Below are 19,686 nucleotides of genomic sequence, written 5' to 3' on the forward strand. Positions count from 1 at the left end.
AGCGCAGCCCCTCTTCCAGGCGCGAAATCTCCCGATAGTTCGCGCTCTTCGAGGTCACGTCGGTATCTGGCACCGCAATTAAAGGTCACGAGCCGCGCGGTAAGCGTCGCGGAGAGAGAAACGCCGAGATAGGAACAAGACCCTGCCTCGGATACCTTCGAATTCTTGAGCGCCACGTCGAGATCCCCCCCCCCCCCCNCCCGCGATTTGGCCTTTATTTATTATCGCGTCTATGGTTAATCGATCGGGCAACTATCGGGCCGTGGTAGCCTAATTGATGCGCTCCTTTACCGACTTCCGGGACCTGTCATCCGTCTTCCCCGGCTTCGGAGAACTTTGACGTTTAATCACGGATGCAAAGGTTTAATTACGAGTCTGCTGACAGCGGCGAACGCATCGAAATACCGTGTTTTCGTCACGCCTGCAGACCAGTTCCCCGCGACCTATTTACGAAAACATTTTAATTGGACGATTTCCACTCGGCGAATAACACTTATCGCTTACGACGAAGTCGGCTTTGGTTGGTCGCGATTTTTTTCTTCATCCGACGTATTTCGACGTGCAAGGATTCGCGCGGTGCTCGAAGAGAGAGAGAGAGAGAGTTTCGGTGGAAATTAATTTGAATGAGCTTGCAGTGCATGTCACGCGACGCGGTCGTATACACCGATAGAAAGTTATAGTTACTTTCGGCGCCCCCCTCTTTTATTTCAACCGCAAAAATAGTTGTGAAAATTCAGAAGAACCACTTTTCCAGTAGATGTTACTGTAGTATCAGTGATAACTTTACATGCACGTTGCTGCTGCTATAAAATATGCTTGACGTCGGAAATAACTGTAATTTTCTATTTCAACGTAGTTGGAGCATAAAAATGCGCAATCGAAATCACAAATGTCGCTTTGCTGCATGACGTGCGCTATCGCGCGAATCATCCCGCGTGTATACCCGCGCGACTCGCCGCGCTACGTCGTCGCTCGATCCCTGTCTTTGCAGTTGAAGTTCCGGGTAAACATTCCCGCGATGTTAGCAGCTCAGCGGGTAGACGACTGCCGCGCTGATAGACGATATCTGGCGGCCTGATGAGTCAGGCTATGGAGATGACGAGGGGAGCGATGTCGCGGAACGACACAGGTGGGCACACGACACCATTCGGGTCGTCGGATGAATAGCAAGAAGAGATAATTGTTAACGGGAAGCCCACACGCATTCCTGTGGGTATTACTTTTTGCCAACTCCCCGCATGCCATTCGTTCGGTGATATTTATAGTCGCCGTGCTGGAATCGATCTATAGCGTGCGCTTTCATAGGTCAAATTAAGCGTAGCACCGAGCGTTTCGCCCATACACGGTAGACAAATTTTGTTTTAAATTTCACACATTTTCCATGCCCCAAACGGTCCGTTCAAACTTTTGTGTTAATTTAACGTGAATATGTTGAAAAGTAACATAGATATTGTGTCAAAAATTAATGCAAAGTTAATACGTTAATCGACATTGAAGTATAAAATGTGTTATTTTAACGCTTACGTATATTGAATATCGATGCAACACAAAATGTTGAGATAACGAACGCAATATGTTAAATTAGCACACGGGTATATTAAAAATTTGACACAGAAATTTTAACGAGGAGCAATTTCAACTACAAGTAAAAGATCTTTTTTTACCGTGTAGTATGAGAAACGTCACAATTCTGGCGCCTTGATAATTTATAACATCCCTTCCTCTGATGTATCTTTCAATAATGCGTGACTTTGCACTCATAAATCTATTAAAAAAACCACGATCGTTCAACCTCATTGATAAAATTATAGTCGTTAAACCGTGGGTATCACCGGTCGTGGATTGATATCTCGCTCATAATTCTCTCGATGGTGACCTCGATTGCGGTTTTTAACACCTCAATGCCGGAGGCTGCCGCGAAAATAGATTAAAGACGCTGTTACGCCGCGTTGTTCTAAAAACAGAAAGAAAATCTCATCGCGATTGCGAACTTATCGCGCGAACTCATCCCGTGACATTAGTTCCAGTCGGACGATCGCTCTTAGCGCACAGGGGACGTAATAATACGCCGGTCGGCCATAGTCGTTCTTTAGAATGAAAGGGTTAAACGAGATATGACAAGAGCGCGACCGATGTAACTTCGTGATTCATCGGCAGTAGCCGGGCCGGTAGACGCGCGGTGGGACTACTCCGTATTGGTGATTACCGCGAGCTATGATATCTCTCCGGGCTGCGGCGGCGAGTGTCTTCATGGGGCCGCCTCGCGTTTTACTGCCGGGGCACGTGGGCGCTAATATGCCGAGAAATGCGTCGAATATATATTCATACGGGAAAGGCAATCGTGCCCGTAATCGTTCTTCCAGCTTCTTTTCGCGCTCGCGGTTCCCCTTCGCGCTTACGTGTACGCACAACGTCATAGCCGGAAACGATCTCGCCGTAATCGAAAGTCCGACGCAAATTTTTACATAATCATTATTTGGAAATCGTCAGAGGCTGAAGATGAGGGGATACTGAATTATATGTCGAAGATACGATGAAATAACAAACGCGGCGCTCGCCGTTGCGATTGTACGCGCGCTCGATCGCTTTCGCCCGGACGTAAAAAGCACCCGTATTTCGACGTAGCGATGTTCCGTATGAATAATGATGTTGGGATACATATTGCGCGCGAGTATCGGAAGTGAAGCGCGACCCGACAGCACGCCCGAGAGCTACTACCGGTGTACCTGGGACTTTTCCAACTGATTTTATCCCGGCTGAACGCGCTTCAGCGTTTGACGGGCGCGTTTAGCATAGTTCGCGGACCCGTCGCGTCGGCGCATAATGGAAAAATGAAAATGAAAGTCTCGGGGATACACGAGCAGAAGCGCGCTCGTCCGACGTTTGTGCGCGGAAGCGTGTGTACGTGGTATCGTCGAAGTATGTCGTACCCGTCGACAGGTACCTACCTGATCGCCGCTTGCGACGTTAATGCTCCCTATAACCTGGAAGCGGATAACCTTACGACGTATACGGCTAGTCGTCGTCGTGGTTCTCGTCGTCGTCTGTGGCGGCTTAACGATTTACATAGCGCTCGCGCGCCGGTATGCTACGCGCACACCATCAGTTCCGAGCCGTCGATTATGCTCCCATGGTGTGTCAGGTTCGACGATGGGGAGTCCCGTCGTCTCACGCAAAAAGAGAATAGCAATCTCTCCCGCGACGGGTGCCGCGTTTTTTCGCAGGGCGATTGGAAGACTCCCTCGTTCATTTGTCGTAAATGCCAACGGTAACGTGAAAAATGTAATCGCTATTTATACTCGCTGGACGGACGCTCGTAAGAAGTTACGATAGTTCGTCTCGAGTGTAAGGTGAGAGGATCACTCTGGGTCAGGGGTGAATGAAAATATTGTTTTTCGTAACAGGCTCGGTCGAAAGTGGCGAGCTGTTATGTCGGGTTCCGCGACGTGGCAGGATTTACGTGAGGTTCACGTTGATTTCCTTTTTCAATGAACCCGGCGTTTGATAGAGATTTTTTACAATATCGAGATCGTTGATTAACATCCGGTGAAGTAACTCTTCTTAGACTGCGGGCTATTGGGAAGCAAGATGATCACTGTGTGCGAAGCTAACGACTTTAGTCGTTACGATGTTAACAAATGAGGACGCCTAAAGACGCTGCTGGCACATATGGAGCGTTGGAAGCCGCTCACACACGGCGAAAAGACTTTCGTCAAGCGCCTATAGACGTGAAGTTTGCATTCTAAAAATTAAATATACAATATATCTACATACCTGGAAATATGTGTGATGCTTCGCATGTCGACGTCATACTTCCTCCATTCCGGCTTCCCGATTCAGCATTCTGCTTCTGGCCGCTCCGAATGATAGTACGCGACACTTCGATCGGCAGAACGCGTATTAATAAACGTCGACGGGAGTATTCGATGAAATATTTGAAAAATCTCTGCGGAATATTTTAATCGAGAATTGTGCAGAAAGTGCATCGATACATACGCGTACACGGCGTTGCGTATGTTCGTCGCTCCTCGGCTTGAGACGTAATGACTCAGTTACGAAAAAAACTCGACGCACGAGACTACTACAATGGATAAAAAGTGCTCCGTCATTTACCGTCGATCGACATACGTCGTAGCCCGCCAACGGTCGGACGATCACAACAAACCGAACACTCAAAACACTTGAGACCTTCAACCCGGTCGAGCGTGGCTTTGTGCGTTACAGGCTTTTTCGGAAGTTTCTATTGCGTTTTGAGCATGCCTTGCGTGTCATAGAGCATGTGTGCCGGTAGTTTAGTTCATTATCATCAAGAAATGCATAAGCAGTCCCGCGGACGAGGTAGAGGAAAAAAGAAGAGATTAGAAAAAAATGGTTTATCACACCCGTCTGGAGTGGTTAAAATAATTCGTCGATTCTCGAAATATGTAATCGATTACGTCACCACGTGTTTCTCCGATCGAATCATCGCGTCCACGCGAGTGTCAGTGCCACGAGTGAATATCCCGAAGTGCCATAACGGAATTGCCGGGAGCCAGGATATTCTGAATCGGGAAGCAGGAGATACAACGATATATCATGTGTTTACAGGTGTGTAAATGCATTCATTACACAAACGATTTCCGATTTCAACGAATGTTCGACGAATTTACTGAGAATGAAGAAATACAGCGAAATTCAGACCGACCATTCATAATGCGTCATCGTTTGACAAATTATGGCTTCATTAATTTCTGATTATTCGTCGATCTGCGCTCATACTTGTTGCATTATTTCACACGACAAAAAACAAACCCAGTTAGAATATTTATACAGTCGAATATGAAATAATTCTGGAATAAGTTTCTTCAAGACTTAGCACAGGAGAAAACGATAGTAAATCGGTGTTTGTATCATCAAGGCAACCGTTTGTACAATGTTATTATATCTCAAGACGTTCACCAGTCCTCCGAGTGTGACGGAAAATTTGCCCGCTTAATTCTCATTCGTAATTTCACAAACCTTGCGCAATTTCCCCGACTTTATCCACGTCCCGCTTCGTTTCAATATCCTCAAATTCCCCCACGTGGGCCCACATATCCCGGGACCCCAGCGACCGCCTTCCCGTACCGCGAGAGTGGCTCGTGAAACCGGGAGAACGACCGTTAACGGCCCGATCGAGAGTCCGCTATTTTACCGTTGCAACAGAAATAGAATTCGAGAAGAAACGAAAGATCGTTGCCTCCGAGTTCATTTGCATGGCGTTAGCCCCTTAAGGGAGAACGCGCACCCACCCACGCCGCCGGCGATATCGGCCATTCGCTCTCGGATCTCGTATTGCAAAAGGCACCGCGCGCGTCGTCGTCGGTGCCTCGAAAAAGCGCACGCCACTGACAGAACGCGCTCACTGTGCTGTCCGACGGAGCGACACGGGCAACGGGTGTTGTTCGTGTTCTCGCCGTACGTTTAGCGGCTAAATGCGGCTGTCCGATTCTCGTTGCCGCGTTTAACCCGCGAGCAATCCCCGTATTAGCCAAGCGAACGTCGGACGGCAACGTTTAGCGCGGTGAAAATGCGGGGCCCGATCAAATCTATATCCACCCGGAGTATTTCGTATTATGCAAGCGCAGCCGCTGTAATTATTACCGCTGTACACGGGTTACCACGCTTATTGTAATACCGGCGACCGAGGACGATACACCGAGGTGAGACCTTTCGTAGCACGTCGGTATCTAACGTTAAGACGAGCGGAAGATAGCAGCTGGAAGGGGGGAGCTCACGAGAACGGCGTCAATGCGCCGCGGGCGAAAAGCTCTCTCGCCGGCATTGACGAAATCAATCGCATTCAGGCTTAACGGCCGCCATAAATCAGCACTTAATCGCATACTAATCGCGCGGCGTCGGGGGCGAGAGCGGCGGATCGTCGATTCCGCTTTCTCGCCGGGCGGGATTCCGCGTTCTTCTTCCTTTTTTCTTTCTCGTTTTGTCTCTTTTTCACCGTCCGCCGAACTCGGGCGTTCGTTCGCGCGAGTGAACGCCAAGTCATTAGCGGCGACAGGTTCATATAACGCCGCCGTCGCGTTGGTGACTATAAATTCCGGAGTGAAACTATGGGCCGGGCGTCGATTAAAGAGGCGGGGAGACGGCGGCATTCCTCCTCGAGGAAGATGTTTCTATTCTCACGCGTTCTCCCGGCTCGGCCCGCTCGCGCTCGTTTCGCTCTCCGGCGCGCGGCGTATATAATGTAACTCGCCGGTGTAATGCCTTCCATTACTCAATTTTACGAAGACCGACGCGCGATTATCGTGCCGATCGTTAACGCGTACCGCTTAGCTACCGGTTTATACCGCGAGATACGAAATATCGCCGTGGTGCGACGGCCGCGTGCGGCTCTCTCGCAGCCTTGAAATATACGACGCGCGAGAGCGTTCCGCGCTGTGCCTCGGTCATTAGGGGCTGCCGGACGAGATATCTCACGTTTTCGTGCGCCGCTTCTAAAGAAGTATCGACCTTTCCATTTTCACTCTCGATAACCGGTTAAATGGCGTAGATTCCAATTACGCGGTTTCTTATGAACCCAATTACGTTCCCTTTCACATTTAATTTCCATCGCGCGCTGCAATTTATTCCGGAGCGTTCTTCCCGAAATACAATAAATCTCCCTCGTGCGCCCTTTCTCCCCCTCCTCCTGTCTCTCTCGCCTTAAGGATGTTGATTAATCATCTCTCGCGGCTGCACGCGTTGATAGGCGCGCTCGGAACTCGAGAAACGCCACTTGGGTGGTGGTCTCGCTTAATTATTCGCGCGAATGGCGGACGCGCCTCACCTCGCGGTGTACTACCCGCGTCCGTTACCAAGTGTAATACGTTGTAAATGGGCACGTCGACAGAGACAGAAAGTCGGAGAGAGAGAGAGAGAAAGGACGGGGCCCGGTTGAACGAATTGAAATTCCAATCGGGCGATCGTCATCCTCGTGTTTGTGTCGCGAGAGACGTCGAACGCAAAACGTCTCGTCTGCAGACGCAAGATGACGATCAGCTGCCTGCGTTTGCTACGCGAGCTGTGTAGACGGTGCTTAGCGTAACGTAACACGACAGGAACGCAACGCCCGCGGAATGACGTCATTTTTTCCCTATACTTCGCGTGCCCCCCCGCATTAGAGAAGCCTACTTCGCCCGGCAAAGTGGCTGACGTCATCGATTGTAAATGTACGGCGTGAAAAAAAGAGCGCGGCCTCTGACTTTCTACCATTGGTGCGCGCGCGGATTGCTGGTCCGGGGAGAAGGAGACGAGGCGATACCGACGTTTTGCGGAGTAACAATCGAATACAATCTGTGTCATAACAATGTTATTTATCGGGGGAAAGCTAATAATACGTCTCAATCGCGGGGACGCGAGATAAATGGAATGATGCAAAATATTTTTGACAAGTTCTCACCGTGGACCGTAAAGAAAAAAATGCTATTGAAAAGAGATCCCGATCGGAATTATCGACGGTGTTAACTTTCTCGTCGACGCGGAAGCGTTTGGACAGGGAAAGTTGTAATGTGCGGTTCATGAATTCCCCCCGCGTTGAATTTTGATCGAGGCGATCGAGATCGTCGACGGGCGAGTAATAATTCGACTACGTCGGTGGAGGCGTCTTTCCCTCCCTCTCTCCCTCTCTCTCTCTCTCTCTCTCGTCGTGCAAAACTGGTCGTTGCACTCATGATAAAGCAATACTAATGAAAGATGAACTTTCTGTCGCAACCGGGTGCCGTGATTCGCTCACAAGCATAATTTCGTAAGGCGAAACCGGAGGTGCATTACTGTGATTATCGGGCAATTATTGATAATCATCGTCGCCATTTTTTGCCCTGTCCTCCCCTGCCCCGCGAGGCAGCCTAATATTCCAGCGATTGGCAGTCACGTTTTCGGCCTAATCGCACCTTAAAGTCGAATCACGGTTATTGTCGCAACTGTCCATGGATATTACACCGGTAATTTAAGTTAACGTCGCGGCCTGATGAGGTTTTGCGGTGAACTCGGGTTAAATCCACCCGGGGAAACAAAGAGTCTCGGAGGAGGTTTTACTACAATGTGCCCCGTCCTGGTTCCCAGCCGAACCTCGCTCACCTCTCGTTGTTTATTATTCCCGTGTGCACGCAGATTCACTGCGCGTTCTCCTATCGACGAGAAACTCGAGCCAATTTGGAGCTGATTGCTCCTCGAGAGAAAAAGGTCGCGCTGCACGAAGAGGCAGACGTTTATTTATCAAAAATATAAGTAAACAATCTACGAATTTCCGCGAAATAAGCTCGCCGCAAATCTCTAACGAAATCGTATCCTTTGTTACTACTCGAATGATTAATTTCTATTTTTCTGCATACGTACTCGTGCATGTAAAAGTATGTAGACAATTTTCTTTCGCGCGACTATGGTTACCCACTATCCACACATACCATATTCGTAACAATTTCTGTCACGGACATGAATGTTTGCGGAGGGCAGCGACCTGCTTTCCAGTCCGCCCGGGAACGGCGTAGAATCGGCGGACAAATATTTGCGGTATCGTCGCTGTGCCAGGAGCACGCACGGTGGGTTCAGGGTTAATAAAAGCAGACGGAGTAAGCGGAAAAGGCCGGGAAGATGGAAGGGAAAGAAGCGGCGAGATAGAGCGGGATAGAGGGAACGGAGAGCGAGAGGAGAGCGGACGAAGCGAGCGCAGCGCGCGCGCTCGCCTCTCGTGTGCCACTCAAGAGGTGGTTGCTCCTGTGGTCGATCGGTACGAGCACGAGACTCGAGTTTCCACCTACGAGTCGCCGGGAGGGACGTTTCCGTGCGCCGCGCCGCTGGAAGAGGGATTTCATTCCGCGTGCGATTCCGTTTGAAGAGCTGCCCGTGCCGCTCGCGCCGAGGAGGGATCCATCCTCTCCTTCATGTGCGAGAGTAGATCCCTCGTGATCGTCGTGCCAAGCGCGCGCGCGAGGCCGAGGTGAAAGTCTCTCCCTTTTCTCTTCCTTCGAGTGAAGAGGTCTCCTTCGCGCCGACAACGAGAGAGGATAGTCGGCGAACCCTGCTCGCGGAAAATTGCGACGTCGTGGCGCGCACTCGGCCCTTCTCCTTCTCTCCTTTTCTCTGCGCCCACCGGATATGTTCCAGTCGTTGATCCAGAGTTAATCGTATCGTGCGCTACCGTTTTTGATACATTGAGAGAAAAGAGAAAAAATACGTTTATCCGATGGGTACTAATAACTAATATATACTTAAATCTAAATTCATTTATTTAAATATTTGTGCAGAGTAAATAATTGCTTTCGCAAGAAGCTATAAATTTAACGAAATTTATTTTATTTTTTTTTTGAAAAAAAAATTTTTCCCCATGCAAAAAATGTGTATCTTGGTGTGAGTAAATATTTCATTATTATTCGCCGAATGAATATTTATCTCATAGACATTTTTTCTCCCGGTGTAGAAATATGATTGTTCGAAATGCATAGGGTACACCTCTTCATGGATTCCGTGTAGACGAGAGAGTACTCCGAGATTTATCCGTTATTACCTGTAATTTTAATTTACTTTTATCTACCATTGTCAGAGTACAGGAACACACAGGAATAATTTACTGCGTGCGACTTCGTGTTGATTTAACGTCACAAACTCGCGCGTCCTAAGAGCAGATGAATATTCCTCTAGATAAAAGAGCGCAGCGCGATAAGGACAAAGTATATGCGTGCGCGTGATAGCCTTTGTCGGTTGGTAACTCGCGTACACGTGGCGCGCGAGATAGACCGTCCCCCGCGATTCCCGGGTCGATTTTCTCAGTTGGCTTTACTTTACGTCGCCGTCGAAGCGGAGTTTTCTATTACGCAATCACAACGGCGTTGTTCCCGAGCGACCGATTCCCGGTTTAATCAGCACGATTTCGAAAGCGACGCGATTTAAGGAAATTGGGAAGAGATTATCTTGCCGTTTGGTGCAACGAAATCGGTTCTCCGCGCGAGGCGTTGGCTGAGAGGCGAGCTCGTTCGCATGCAAAGTGCCGTTCACAGTTACAGTTGGATAACACGAACGGCAATTATCCATGACTCTTTCGATTAGCGTTTAATTCGATATAACATCGCGAGCTAATCGGCAATTTGGCAAAAATCCGAATCTCGCTAATCATTTTCGCAATGTGACCGATACCGAGCGAATGAACGAACGAGCGGGCGTGCGCAGCGAGAAATGCCGTTCGCTCGCGTGATACTGACAAGAAGCGTTGGCGGTGTAAGGAAATCTTATTAACGCCGGCGTATGCGAGTGACTTCATTAGAACGCGCGTTCCCTCGCGCGAGTATCGCTTTTAGTCCGAATGCAGACGTAATTAATTTCGACAGAGACTGGGCAACTGCGACACGCAAACTGTGTGTACACCGCATCTCGCGGAACGTGTCTAGCACGTTTCGTAACGCGTATTAACGGACGCATAATGAAATGGAACGCCCGACTCTGTGGAAACGGACAAATGAATTTCCGCGGACGACGTAATAACACTCCGAGATCCGTATACCATGCGGCCTCTCTCTCTCTCTCTCTCTCTCTCTCTCTCTCTCTTGCACTGATTTTCACGCTGAATCACACGACGGAGCGATCGCCATTCTCGTCAGCGCCATGCTGCATTTGCCGCCGCAGAACGCGTCGCCAAATTACAGTCATTAAACTCTCCGCGAGATACTTCTTTCCGCAAACGAGTTTTCTCGCCGGAGTGGAGTCTATCGGGTCCGATTCGCGAGCCACTTCCGGAATTTTTCGAACGTGCGCGCAGAGAGAGAGAGAGAGAGAGTTGAATGACAGAGGAATTTTATAAACCGGCGGTTCGTGCAATCTGTCACATCTCCATTATTACTTGTTCTCGATGCTATTCGACTTTCCCCTTTTATTTCGAACGTGAAGGCGTACGCGAACGTGTATTTGCTCTATTCGTTGCAACTACATAGTAAAACAATTTTATATGAAATTTAACGTATTTCACATGTCCCAAACGATCCACACAAATGTTTGTATTAATTTATCACAAGATAAATATGTTGAAAAGTAATACAAATATTATATCAGTAATTAACAGGAAATTATAATATCCATAACATGTTAAATCGACACTATAAAATGTATTACTTTAACACATGTTGAATGTCGATTCAACACAAAATATTGAGATAACAAATACAATATGTTAAATCAACATACAGGTATATTAAAAGTGTAATATAAATTTTAACAAGGACCGATTTTAACACAAGTACAATATTTTTTTTTTGTTGTGTACACTGAAGAAAGGATTTAGTAACGATTACTGGTAACAGTACTGTTATCAAATCCTTTCAATGCATGATATTACATTCCGAGGCGGACGAAGCGCGGAGAAGCGTGATTATCAAGTTCGACTTCCGATTCTCTCGAGGCGGAAACGTGGAGAAGAACGCTCGCTCGTGTTTAGCACCCTCTCATGCCTGCAGTTCTCGCACTCTGATTTCTGACTTCGTTAACGAGATGGAAGACGTCTATTATTATCACCGAGCCCGTAATGAGCCGCATTGCCCGGCTGTAATGTTAATTAACAAACGGCAGAAACGACGCGAGAGCAAGAGAGAGAGACTCGTCAGTCGCTTAAATTACTATTCTCACCGACGGCGGGTGGAGCTCTGGTAAAAACCGTCCGAAAGTAAGTTTCATTCGAGAGTAAATCTCGCTCGCTCACGCGCGCGCGCGCACACACTCGCAGCGCGGCCCCGAAGAGCGGCCGCTTCAGGAAGTGCTGTGCGCGCTGCCGACGCGCGATCCCAGATCGGTTCCTCTATCCGCGAGCGTCACGCGATTTGGCGTGTAACGCAAATTAAGCGTGCAATTACGGGAATTAAAGCGCCTGCTCCGCTCGCGATTAGGCGATCTCTCGGTTTCCCTCGTTCCTCCCCTCCCCCGTACGGAATACATACGATCTCGCAACTTTCTTCGATCGTCGGACACACATCGCGAGATCCCGGGGATTCGGCGCGCAACCGCGTAGAAACAGTTCGTGCGATTGCGCAAACGCGCTGAAATTCCGCGCGAAAATCGGCGAACGCGCGTGTGCCGTTATTTTGTAACCATCGTGAGTCACGTGCGGTTCTCTCTCTCTCTCGAGAGAGAGAGAAACTCCGAGGCGAAGTGCCGCGAAGATACGACAGGACGCGGGCATTAATCTCGCGCGGATTTCGAGTTTCAAGCTGACAAAACGGGATCCGGTCGCGCGCGCACGATTACCTTCCCTTTCGTGCCGCGGTTAAACGGCGGCGTTTGTAACAGCGGCCTCGTCGCTCCTAGCGCCAGCCGGAGTCACAAAGGGTATGGGAGCGACACACCCACCGGATGCATTTTATACACACTCCGCTCTCGTAGGTAACCCACCGTAGGTGACGTCACCGTCCTATATACAGGGTGCCGCAGCCGTGACCCGTCGCCGCGACCCGCAGCGGCTAATCTCTCTCTCGTCGCGCGAGCGCTATTACGAGACGCGGTATCTCTCGCGGAATTCTCGGTTTCGCTGATAACGGTACCGGCGCACACAGCGGATACCGGGAGCGGGCGCGACCACGTCATTTCATAATTCCCGCGGGGAACTAATTAACTATCCGAAGCGCAGGTTTTGTATTTGTCGAGACGAGACGAGTAAGTAACACCGTGTAGAATATCTCTTGTTTATAGGAGGATATGAGAAGAGGCGTCTTTTTTCTTCTTTTTCATATTCTTTTCTCGACTGATTGCCTTCGTACGAGGTTGTGTGTGTAACTCACTCGTCGTACAATTAGAAAGTTGATAAAAACGGACGCCTATGTAAATGGGCGAATTATCGTCGCGAATTCCTACGGGAAATATCACGTTTCTCATATCGTCGTACGTCAGTAAGTCGAGATTGCAATTTTGATCCTGGCTCACATCGAAATTCATGACGGTGTGTTCGCGTAGCGTCTTAAGGGAAACTCATCCCGGTGAGAACCGAGCTTCGGAACCGATAAAGAGCGCTCGAGGTAAATGTTAGACTCCATAATCCTTGCATCGCGTGATTAGATCCACTACAACGCTCGCTTCAATTTATTTTGATATTTGATCAGCGGAAAATACGTCCGCGCACCGTAATCTCACAGCGCGGATTTTACGTACGTTTTGTTTCCGTGCGGTCGTGATTTTCTGTCCCGCCTGACAGTGATTAATGCACTTGTCAGAACGTAAGCTTCGATGCGGTTGATGCACCCTGAACGATGTCCTCCAGCAGTTCAACCGCGGCCGAGAGTACGATGCATGCGATCGCGCGGCATGAAAGCGCGCGTGCGAGATGCACAACGCGGGAAATTGGGACCAAATTTTCACGCGTGAAAGTTATCTACATTGTTTGCCATCTGGTAAGAATCCATTTCTCCCTAACAATTGCGCAATATTACACGGTGTTATCCCGTAGAGTCGAAACTTTGATTTTACGTTAACGAACTACGTTACAAATTACATCGAACTTGAAGAATCGATGGAGAATTTCGAAATATAGCATTGTGCGAGCTGTAATTTGAAAGTCACAAATGAGATTACTTGTTGCCATTTTGCCCACGTTAAAGTTTCAGAAAAATTCATATCAGAATGATTTAATATCCGATTATTTCAATATTCGGTCTGAATTTTCATTCTTAATTTCAAAATTAACAATGTAGTAATTATGCAATCTACTTCATCGCGGATAAAGTGTGTGAAATAGTGACTTTTCAAGTTTAATTGAATTGATTGAATTAATTATGGAAGAAAATAATGTTTGACTCTATTCTATTTCCGCATATGTGGGATTTTCATTCCTTTTTTATCGCGTTTTTTGCATTTCGATAGGTGCTTTCGATTAGTAACAAGCACTTCGAATTTTCGAAATCGTGCGCCCACTTGGGATTTTCCTACCTACCCCCCTGTGCGATACATCGAAACGTGGCGAGTTTAAAATAACCGGCGGTTCGTTCACGTACGTTCACGTGAACACGCAGCACCGGCCGTCAACGTCGATATTTACCATTCTGTGACCCGAATGAAAACAAATACACAGCGGACTAAATTGTCGTTACGCGACGCGTAGTAACGCTCCATATCGGATCGCAGAACACGCGTCGAATGAAAAGCCGCGCACGTACGGGTCAAATTCGACGTTAAATTCGAATCCCGAAGAGGGAGAGAGTAAGAGAACATTATCTTATCGAGCTCTCTCCCTTCGATTCCGCAACGAGCTCGACGAGCTTTTAATTGACGAACGCTGAAGAAGTTCCGAGAGAGAGAGAGAGAGAGAGAAAGAGAGGCGTTCACATTCCTAAGGGTCATACACAACGTTCTCGCTACGGAGAAGAACGTTATACCGCGATAGAGAGAACGGTGACGGACAGACACGTGGAGCTTTTTAAACGGGCGCGAACGGTCTTCTTAGATATGCGCGCGGATAGCGTAACGCGTGTCACGCGTCTAATCACGACGTGTACATGCGCAGAAACGATTTGCAACTTTATTAAGCCGGCGGAGGCACCGTCCCGCTAACCGCGGCTTTCCACGCGCGCAGATTGATTAATGCCCGTTTCCACGCTGCGTATCCCTCCTCCCTTTCCCTCCTTTCTCTCTGTCTCCTTCTACCTATTCCTCTCCGATTCTCTCTCTCGTGAATCTCTTTCTCTTTCTCTAACGACTCGCAACGGTGGTCCGTTGCATTATCGTGGCTCCGAACGCGGCGGCGCAGCATTGATGGATATCGCGGCCGCTTCTGGTGTATTGTGTAACGGCGCGCGGCCGCTTCCGATAGGTCTCTTTCTCCGCCGTTCGTGCGGTTATTTAATTAATTTAACGACGTCCGACCCTGCGCGCATTTTTTCGATAATTACCGGGACGTCGCGTCGCATCGCGGCGCGTGCGCTACGCTCGCGGATATACGCGACTCCCTGGGCGGTCGATGAACACACACGGGCCGGAGAAAATATAGCCGAGAGTTGCCCCACGCCGGGCGGTTGTTAATATTTCGTAACACGCGTGTACTACTTTCTTAATCCTCGTTGAATCTCTGGGTACGGGTAAACACACGGCGCGATCTTGCGCCGCGAATTAACGCGGAACGTCCGGCGGAGCGCGGTAATTTCTTATTCGCAACCGTCCGTCGATGGGAGAGATCTCTCGGTTTCGCAATGTTTCATAAAGTAACATCCCGAAAGAATGTCCCTCTGTGTGGATTTTTGCGGGAGAACTTAGAGTTTCTTCTTCTCCCTGCCGGGTATCCTTGTGAAAAGCCTGCGGTGTAAAATATCGAGTCTCTTTATCGTTTAATTTTTATTTTTGCCAGCGCGAAACGATATTGCTTCATTGGTCCGTTATGAATTCAGCCGTGACAAAAATTACAGCTTACTGAATCAACTGTGACTAGAAAATTTTCATTTCATGTATTCTCTCTCTTTGCATACGTAACTTTCGTCGTCTGTTGTCCCTCGTTGAACGTGTAGTCGACAGACGGTAGCTTTTATCGAGGATTTACGTAGAATCCGAAAGTTCTTCCGCGTTATCCGGCTTTCGGCTTAACTGATCTCAAACACGTGTGTTTGAAGACCGGATCCTCATCGATGGATAATCGAGGGTGGCCGTCGCATAAAACGGTGGGAAGCTCGGAAGCTGACTAAACAAGTAAACGCGCTCTAAGCACACGCGTGAGACGAATTTGACGTGCGCTCGAGTTAATTTGAAATTCGACACGCGTAATGTAACCGGGGCAGGGAGGGGGGAACCGAGGGACGTGATCGATATTCCGCGGAGAGAATAGTTACAGACCCTTCTCACAGACTAGATACGCTCTCCCTACATCAAAATTTCATCGATTGTGTCGCATTAGTGATTCATTGTGACGTTCGTTACCAGACGTCCGTTGGAAGCATTCATTGCATTTCGTCGTGAGACGGAGTTTTGATAATACGTTTATCTCCATTATCCCTTCCATAATTCTTTCCCACGCTTGCACAATCTCAATTTTCACGATCCTAAGTCGACGTTTTTCAAGGTAATCTTCACAAGGCTGTTGTTTGCACATGATGACTTATCGCTTCGACGCAATGCTCCTAAAAATTCAATCTTTGTTCTTATTCGCATTAAATCATCCCAATCTCTTCCCCGGCACTTCTAAGATTCTACATAATTTTCACTTTACCCCTCGGCGCGCGTATCATTTCGTCCCTAAATCCCGACCACGGGTTTAAAACCTCTCCTGCTGGAGAACGTGGCTTTGCGGAACGAGAATCAGTCGATCAAAATGCAAATCGTGCTGCGCGAAGGGCTCGCGAGCAGTGGCGCGATTATACAAGGCGAACCGTTAAACAAAGAGGCTAATTAAGACCTGACCTGGCGCAAAGGCGCGATTGCAATTTCACGGACGGAACGCTTTGCCGTCATCGCGTCGGATCACTCGTATCAGGTGCATACGAGGGGATGAATGCCCCCGTTTTTATCGTTGTCCGACATGGAGCGACGAGATGCATTTTGGTTAGAGAATTCATTAATCTTTGGCCCCTTTTCTCACGGCTTTGTACGCGCTACATCAAAAGCAGATCGATGTCAACCTGGTGCTTGATTTGAAGAAAAGGAAAAAATAATAAACGTAGTCCCAATTGTATTTTTTCGTGTCATCTTTCGTTTCGCTGGAACCTCAAAGAGTAACAAGTTAAAACGGATTACAAAGTAGCGTTGCTAAAAATTATTTGAAAAATATTTGTAGAATTATCTACTTCCGCACATTTATTATTGTGTAAAAGTGTGCAAATGTTTTTATATATGCAGAATCCAACGATTTGATGATAATATTAAGTATGATTGTTATTTGTGCAGTCGAAATTAATCGTATAATTTCTCTGAAGAATGAATTTGAAACAGATGCGTGCGGGAGAGTATTTTAAATACGGTTGACACATAATTTTACGGTGTGTAACCGCGGCTGATCTTCGCACCGTGTTATCTGCTTTCTCCTCTGAGAAAAGACGCCGACACCCCTTCCCTCGGGATGGACCACTCCGCATTAGCACTCAAACACGAGGCTACATCACGGTAAATCACCGTTCATCTATTCACGCGAGAGCAAATACATTAATAAACAACGCGTGCCCATAAGGTAGACGATTAAAATCGCCGGCACGTGAATCGTGGTTAATTTATATGCGGAGTAGGCGCGCATCCGTTTCCAACCCCGTGAATCCCCTGCGGGAGGGTCTCGCGCGCAACTCCCCTAACGAGCCCTTTATGCAACACCGACTTACCCTTTTCCCATAAATTTCGGGTGGCCAAATATTAGTACTGACGAGCGGTCGTGTTGGCCCGTTATTATGATGGGCACACCCCGTGGGACAGCGCCACGTGACAGAACGAGAATTACCGACAGACCTCGCCGAGGTACATCGCGCGCGCGATACTTAATTTATTACATTTACATTATTCCCAGGAAATAATATTGTTTTCTCCCCGCAACGTGCCAGGTTAACGTCAAGTTCAATGTTAAAGATAATGAATTTCAATATGGGATTTACCTACGTGAGACAGTACGTATTTATTTGTCGTAAATTAATACTGTTAACAAATACTTTTGACTTTATTTTTCATTTTACTTTTAATATTAAAAAAATCTATATTCTTCAAATCAATCATCTCACCTCTAACATACAAGTCCTTCGATTAAATCTGCGATGATGTCTTTTCTCCGGTGAGAGGAAGACATTTTGCATGATTTATTTCGGGTAGACGTAAGTAACGCGAGAATAAAATTCGGTTAAAGTAAACTCGGTCGTAAACAAAGGCCGAGCACACTTTTTGCAGTCGCGCGGGCTCGCACGTACGCGCTGTCGCCGCATCCGGTTTCGCTCTCGATCACCCAGATCCCACGTGAAACCTTCGGCGGTGATGTTTCTCCGAAAAGACAGGTCTCTCGCGCAAGGCACTCTCGACACTCCGGCGATCGCGCGTTATGGTCGGCCGTCCGCACGCGCACCATGAGGGCGGAAATACGTGGGCGATCGGGCGCACGTATAATGGTTACACCGCATCGTCTCTCGTGTGCCCTCGCTAAACCCCGATGTTTATGCACTCCAACGTGTGGCGATGCGGCTCGATACAATGCACCCACATCGGACGCGCGAGGCGACACACAGCCACTTGTCCACCTCGGTATTCGAATCTCGGTGGGAAAGCGATGCCGGGAGATAGCGCCGATGGCGCAATATCGACGTTTCGCAAAAGACACTGGCTCGGCGCGTCGCTTTTATCGCAGGTATGCGGGGAACGGCTCGCCGAAATTGGACTTTCGCGCTGGGAAACGCGTTACAGACCTGCCCGCGGCGACGCAACGTTTAGGGAAAACGTAAACTCATTCTTGCGACCGCATGCAGGACGTCTGCTCGCTAAGTGGGACATCCGTCATGTAGTTCAATTCGGTCGATATGAATCCCCTACCATTTTGCAAACAACCGTACAAAATTTTGAGTTGTTAATAGTTGAAAATGGCTGTGTATAAGAGGAGGCGTCTTTAATCGATCATTGAACAATCTGCTTGGTTATTTGCAAAATGGTGAAGAAACTTTTCTTTCAGAATGGCCTGTGTTTATAATTTGGATAAAAAAGTATCTTACGATGAAAGACATTGTCATTGTAAGAGCCATGCACACCATCTCAGATACTGAAATTTATAATACGTTATTTAACGAATTCAAGAGACGCAGCTGATTCGATTTCGCACAGATGTGCTTCGGGAACAAGCCGGTATTGGTTCTAGCCGGCGCGCCCGAATATTGACGTTTCTCTCCCGCGGGTGTTGNAACCCAGTACATTTTCCCCCTTGTTTACTCTGACGTCGAGGGGATAACTGCCAGTAACAGATTTTGCGGCGGTCGTGACGATACCGTGACGATGTGGAACGGACTCGCGAAACCTCGTTCGATCCCTCGTCTCGACCGCTTCCGGTGTCCGGACATGCGTTGAAAACGCGTGATTAATGTACCGTCGGTCAACCTCAAAATGACCCATGACAAAAGTCAGGGGGAGTTCGAAGGAACGACGCGGTTAATCTCGCTGACGGTGGGAATCGAATCGGGGGATTTCGCGCCGAAAACCAATTAATCGGTCGCGTCTGACTCTGTTGCAGAATCGCGGGGACTTCGCTTCCCTGGTCCGCAACTTGCTCGGGCCAATTTACGGCGAAGGTGTTATGAGTTTGCTGATAAGACAAGCCCGGGACATCCTGGTTTGCGCTTACCACGGTAACTTGGAGAACTTTGTCCGGACTTATCTCTCACCTGCCGCTGCGTTGCTGACGGTAGTTAGGAGTGTCGCCTGCGAAACGGTGAGTTGCTTCACGATCTATGATTGTTCCATCGCATTATCTCGAGCGCTGCTCGCGCTACCAGCTAGATGGAAAAAGGAGGACCGTTTATACGCGGATGTTTCCGCGAAGCGATTAAAGTAATTAGGCGCGTTGCTCCTCGTGTACGGTTAGATACCTCGGTTCCAGTTCGCGAGTATCATTGCGAAATTCTAACCATTCTGTATGTTTAAAATGCCACGGTAGTCGATTAAAACGCATCGGGTGACGCGTTGTCTCGTTTGAGTTATTATCTCGCTCGCGTGTAAAATGTTATTATTTTACTCAGAATGTACGTACCAATTTTAGAAGCGAAAGAAGAAGGA

At 48.2% G+C, this 19,686-nt stretch overlaps 1 protein-coding gene across 1 annotated transcript in view; it reads left to right on the forward strand.

Moving 5' to 3' along the window:
• LOC106748052 overlaps positions 1 to 19,342 on the forward strand; it is a gene marked incomplete at its 3' end in the record, with an annotated part of 69,047 nt that extends 49,705 nt beyond the window's left edge. Inside the window, exon 3 of the mRNA XM_014626237.1 lies at positions 19,145 to 19,342. Within this exon, the coding sequence (XP_014481723.1) occupies positions 19,145 to 19,342 (198 nt within the window). The remainder of the gene's footprint in view (positions 1 to 19,144) is intronic.
• Between the last annotated feature and the right edge of the window lie 344 nt (positions 19,343 to 19,686).

This window comes from Dinoponera quadriceps, unplaced genomic scaffold, assembly GCF_001313825.1.
Source record: "Dinoponera quadriceps isolate SergipeBrazil2010 unplaced genomic scaffold, ASM131382v1 scaffold2255, whole genome shotgun sequence".
Lineage (NCBI taxonomy): Eukaryota > Metazoa > Arthropoda > Insecta > Hymenoptera > Formicidae > Dinoponera > Dinoponera quadriceps.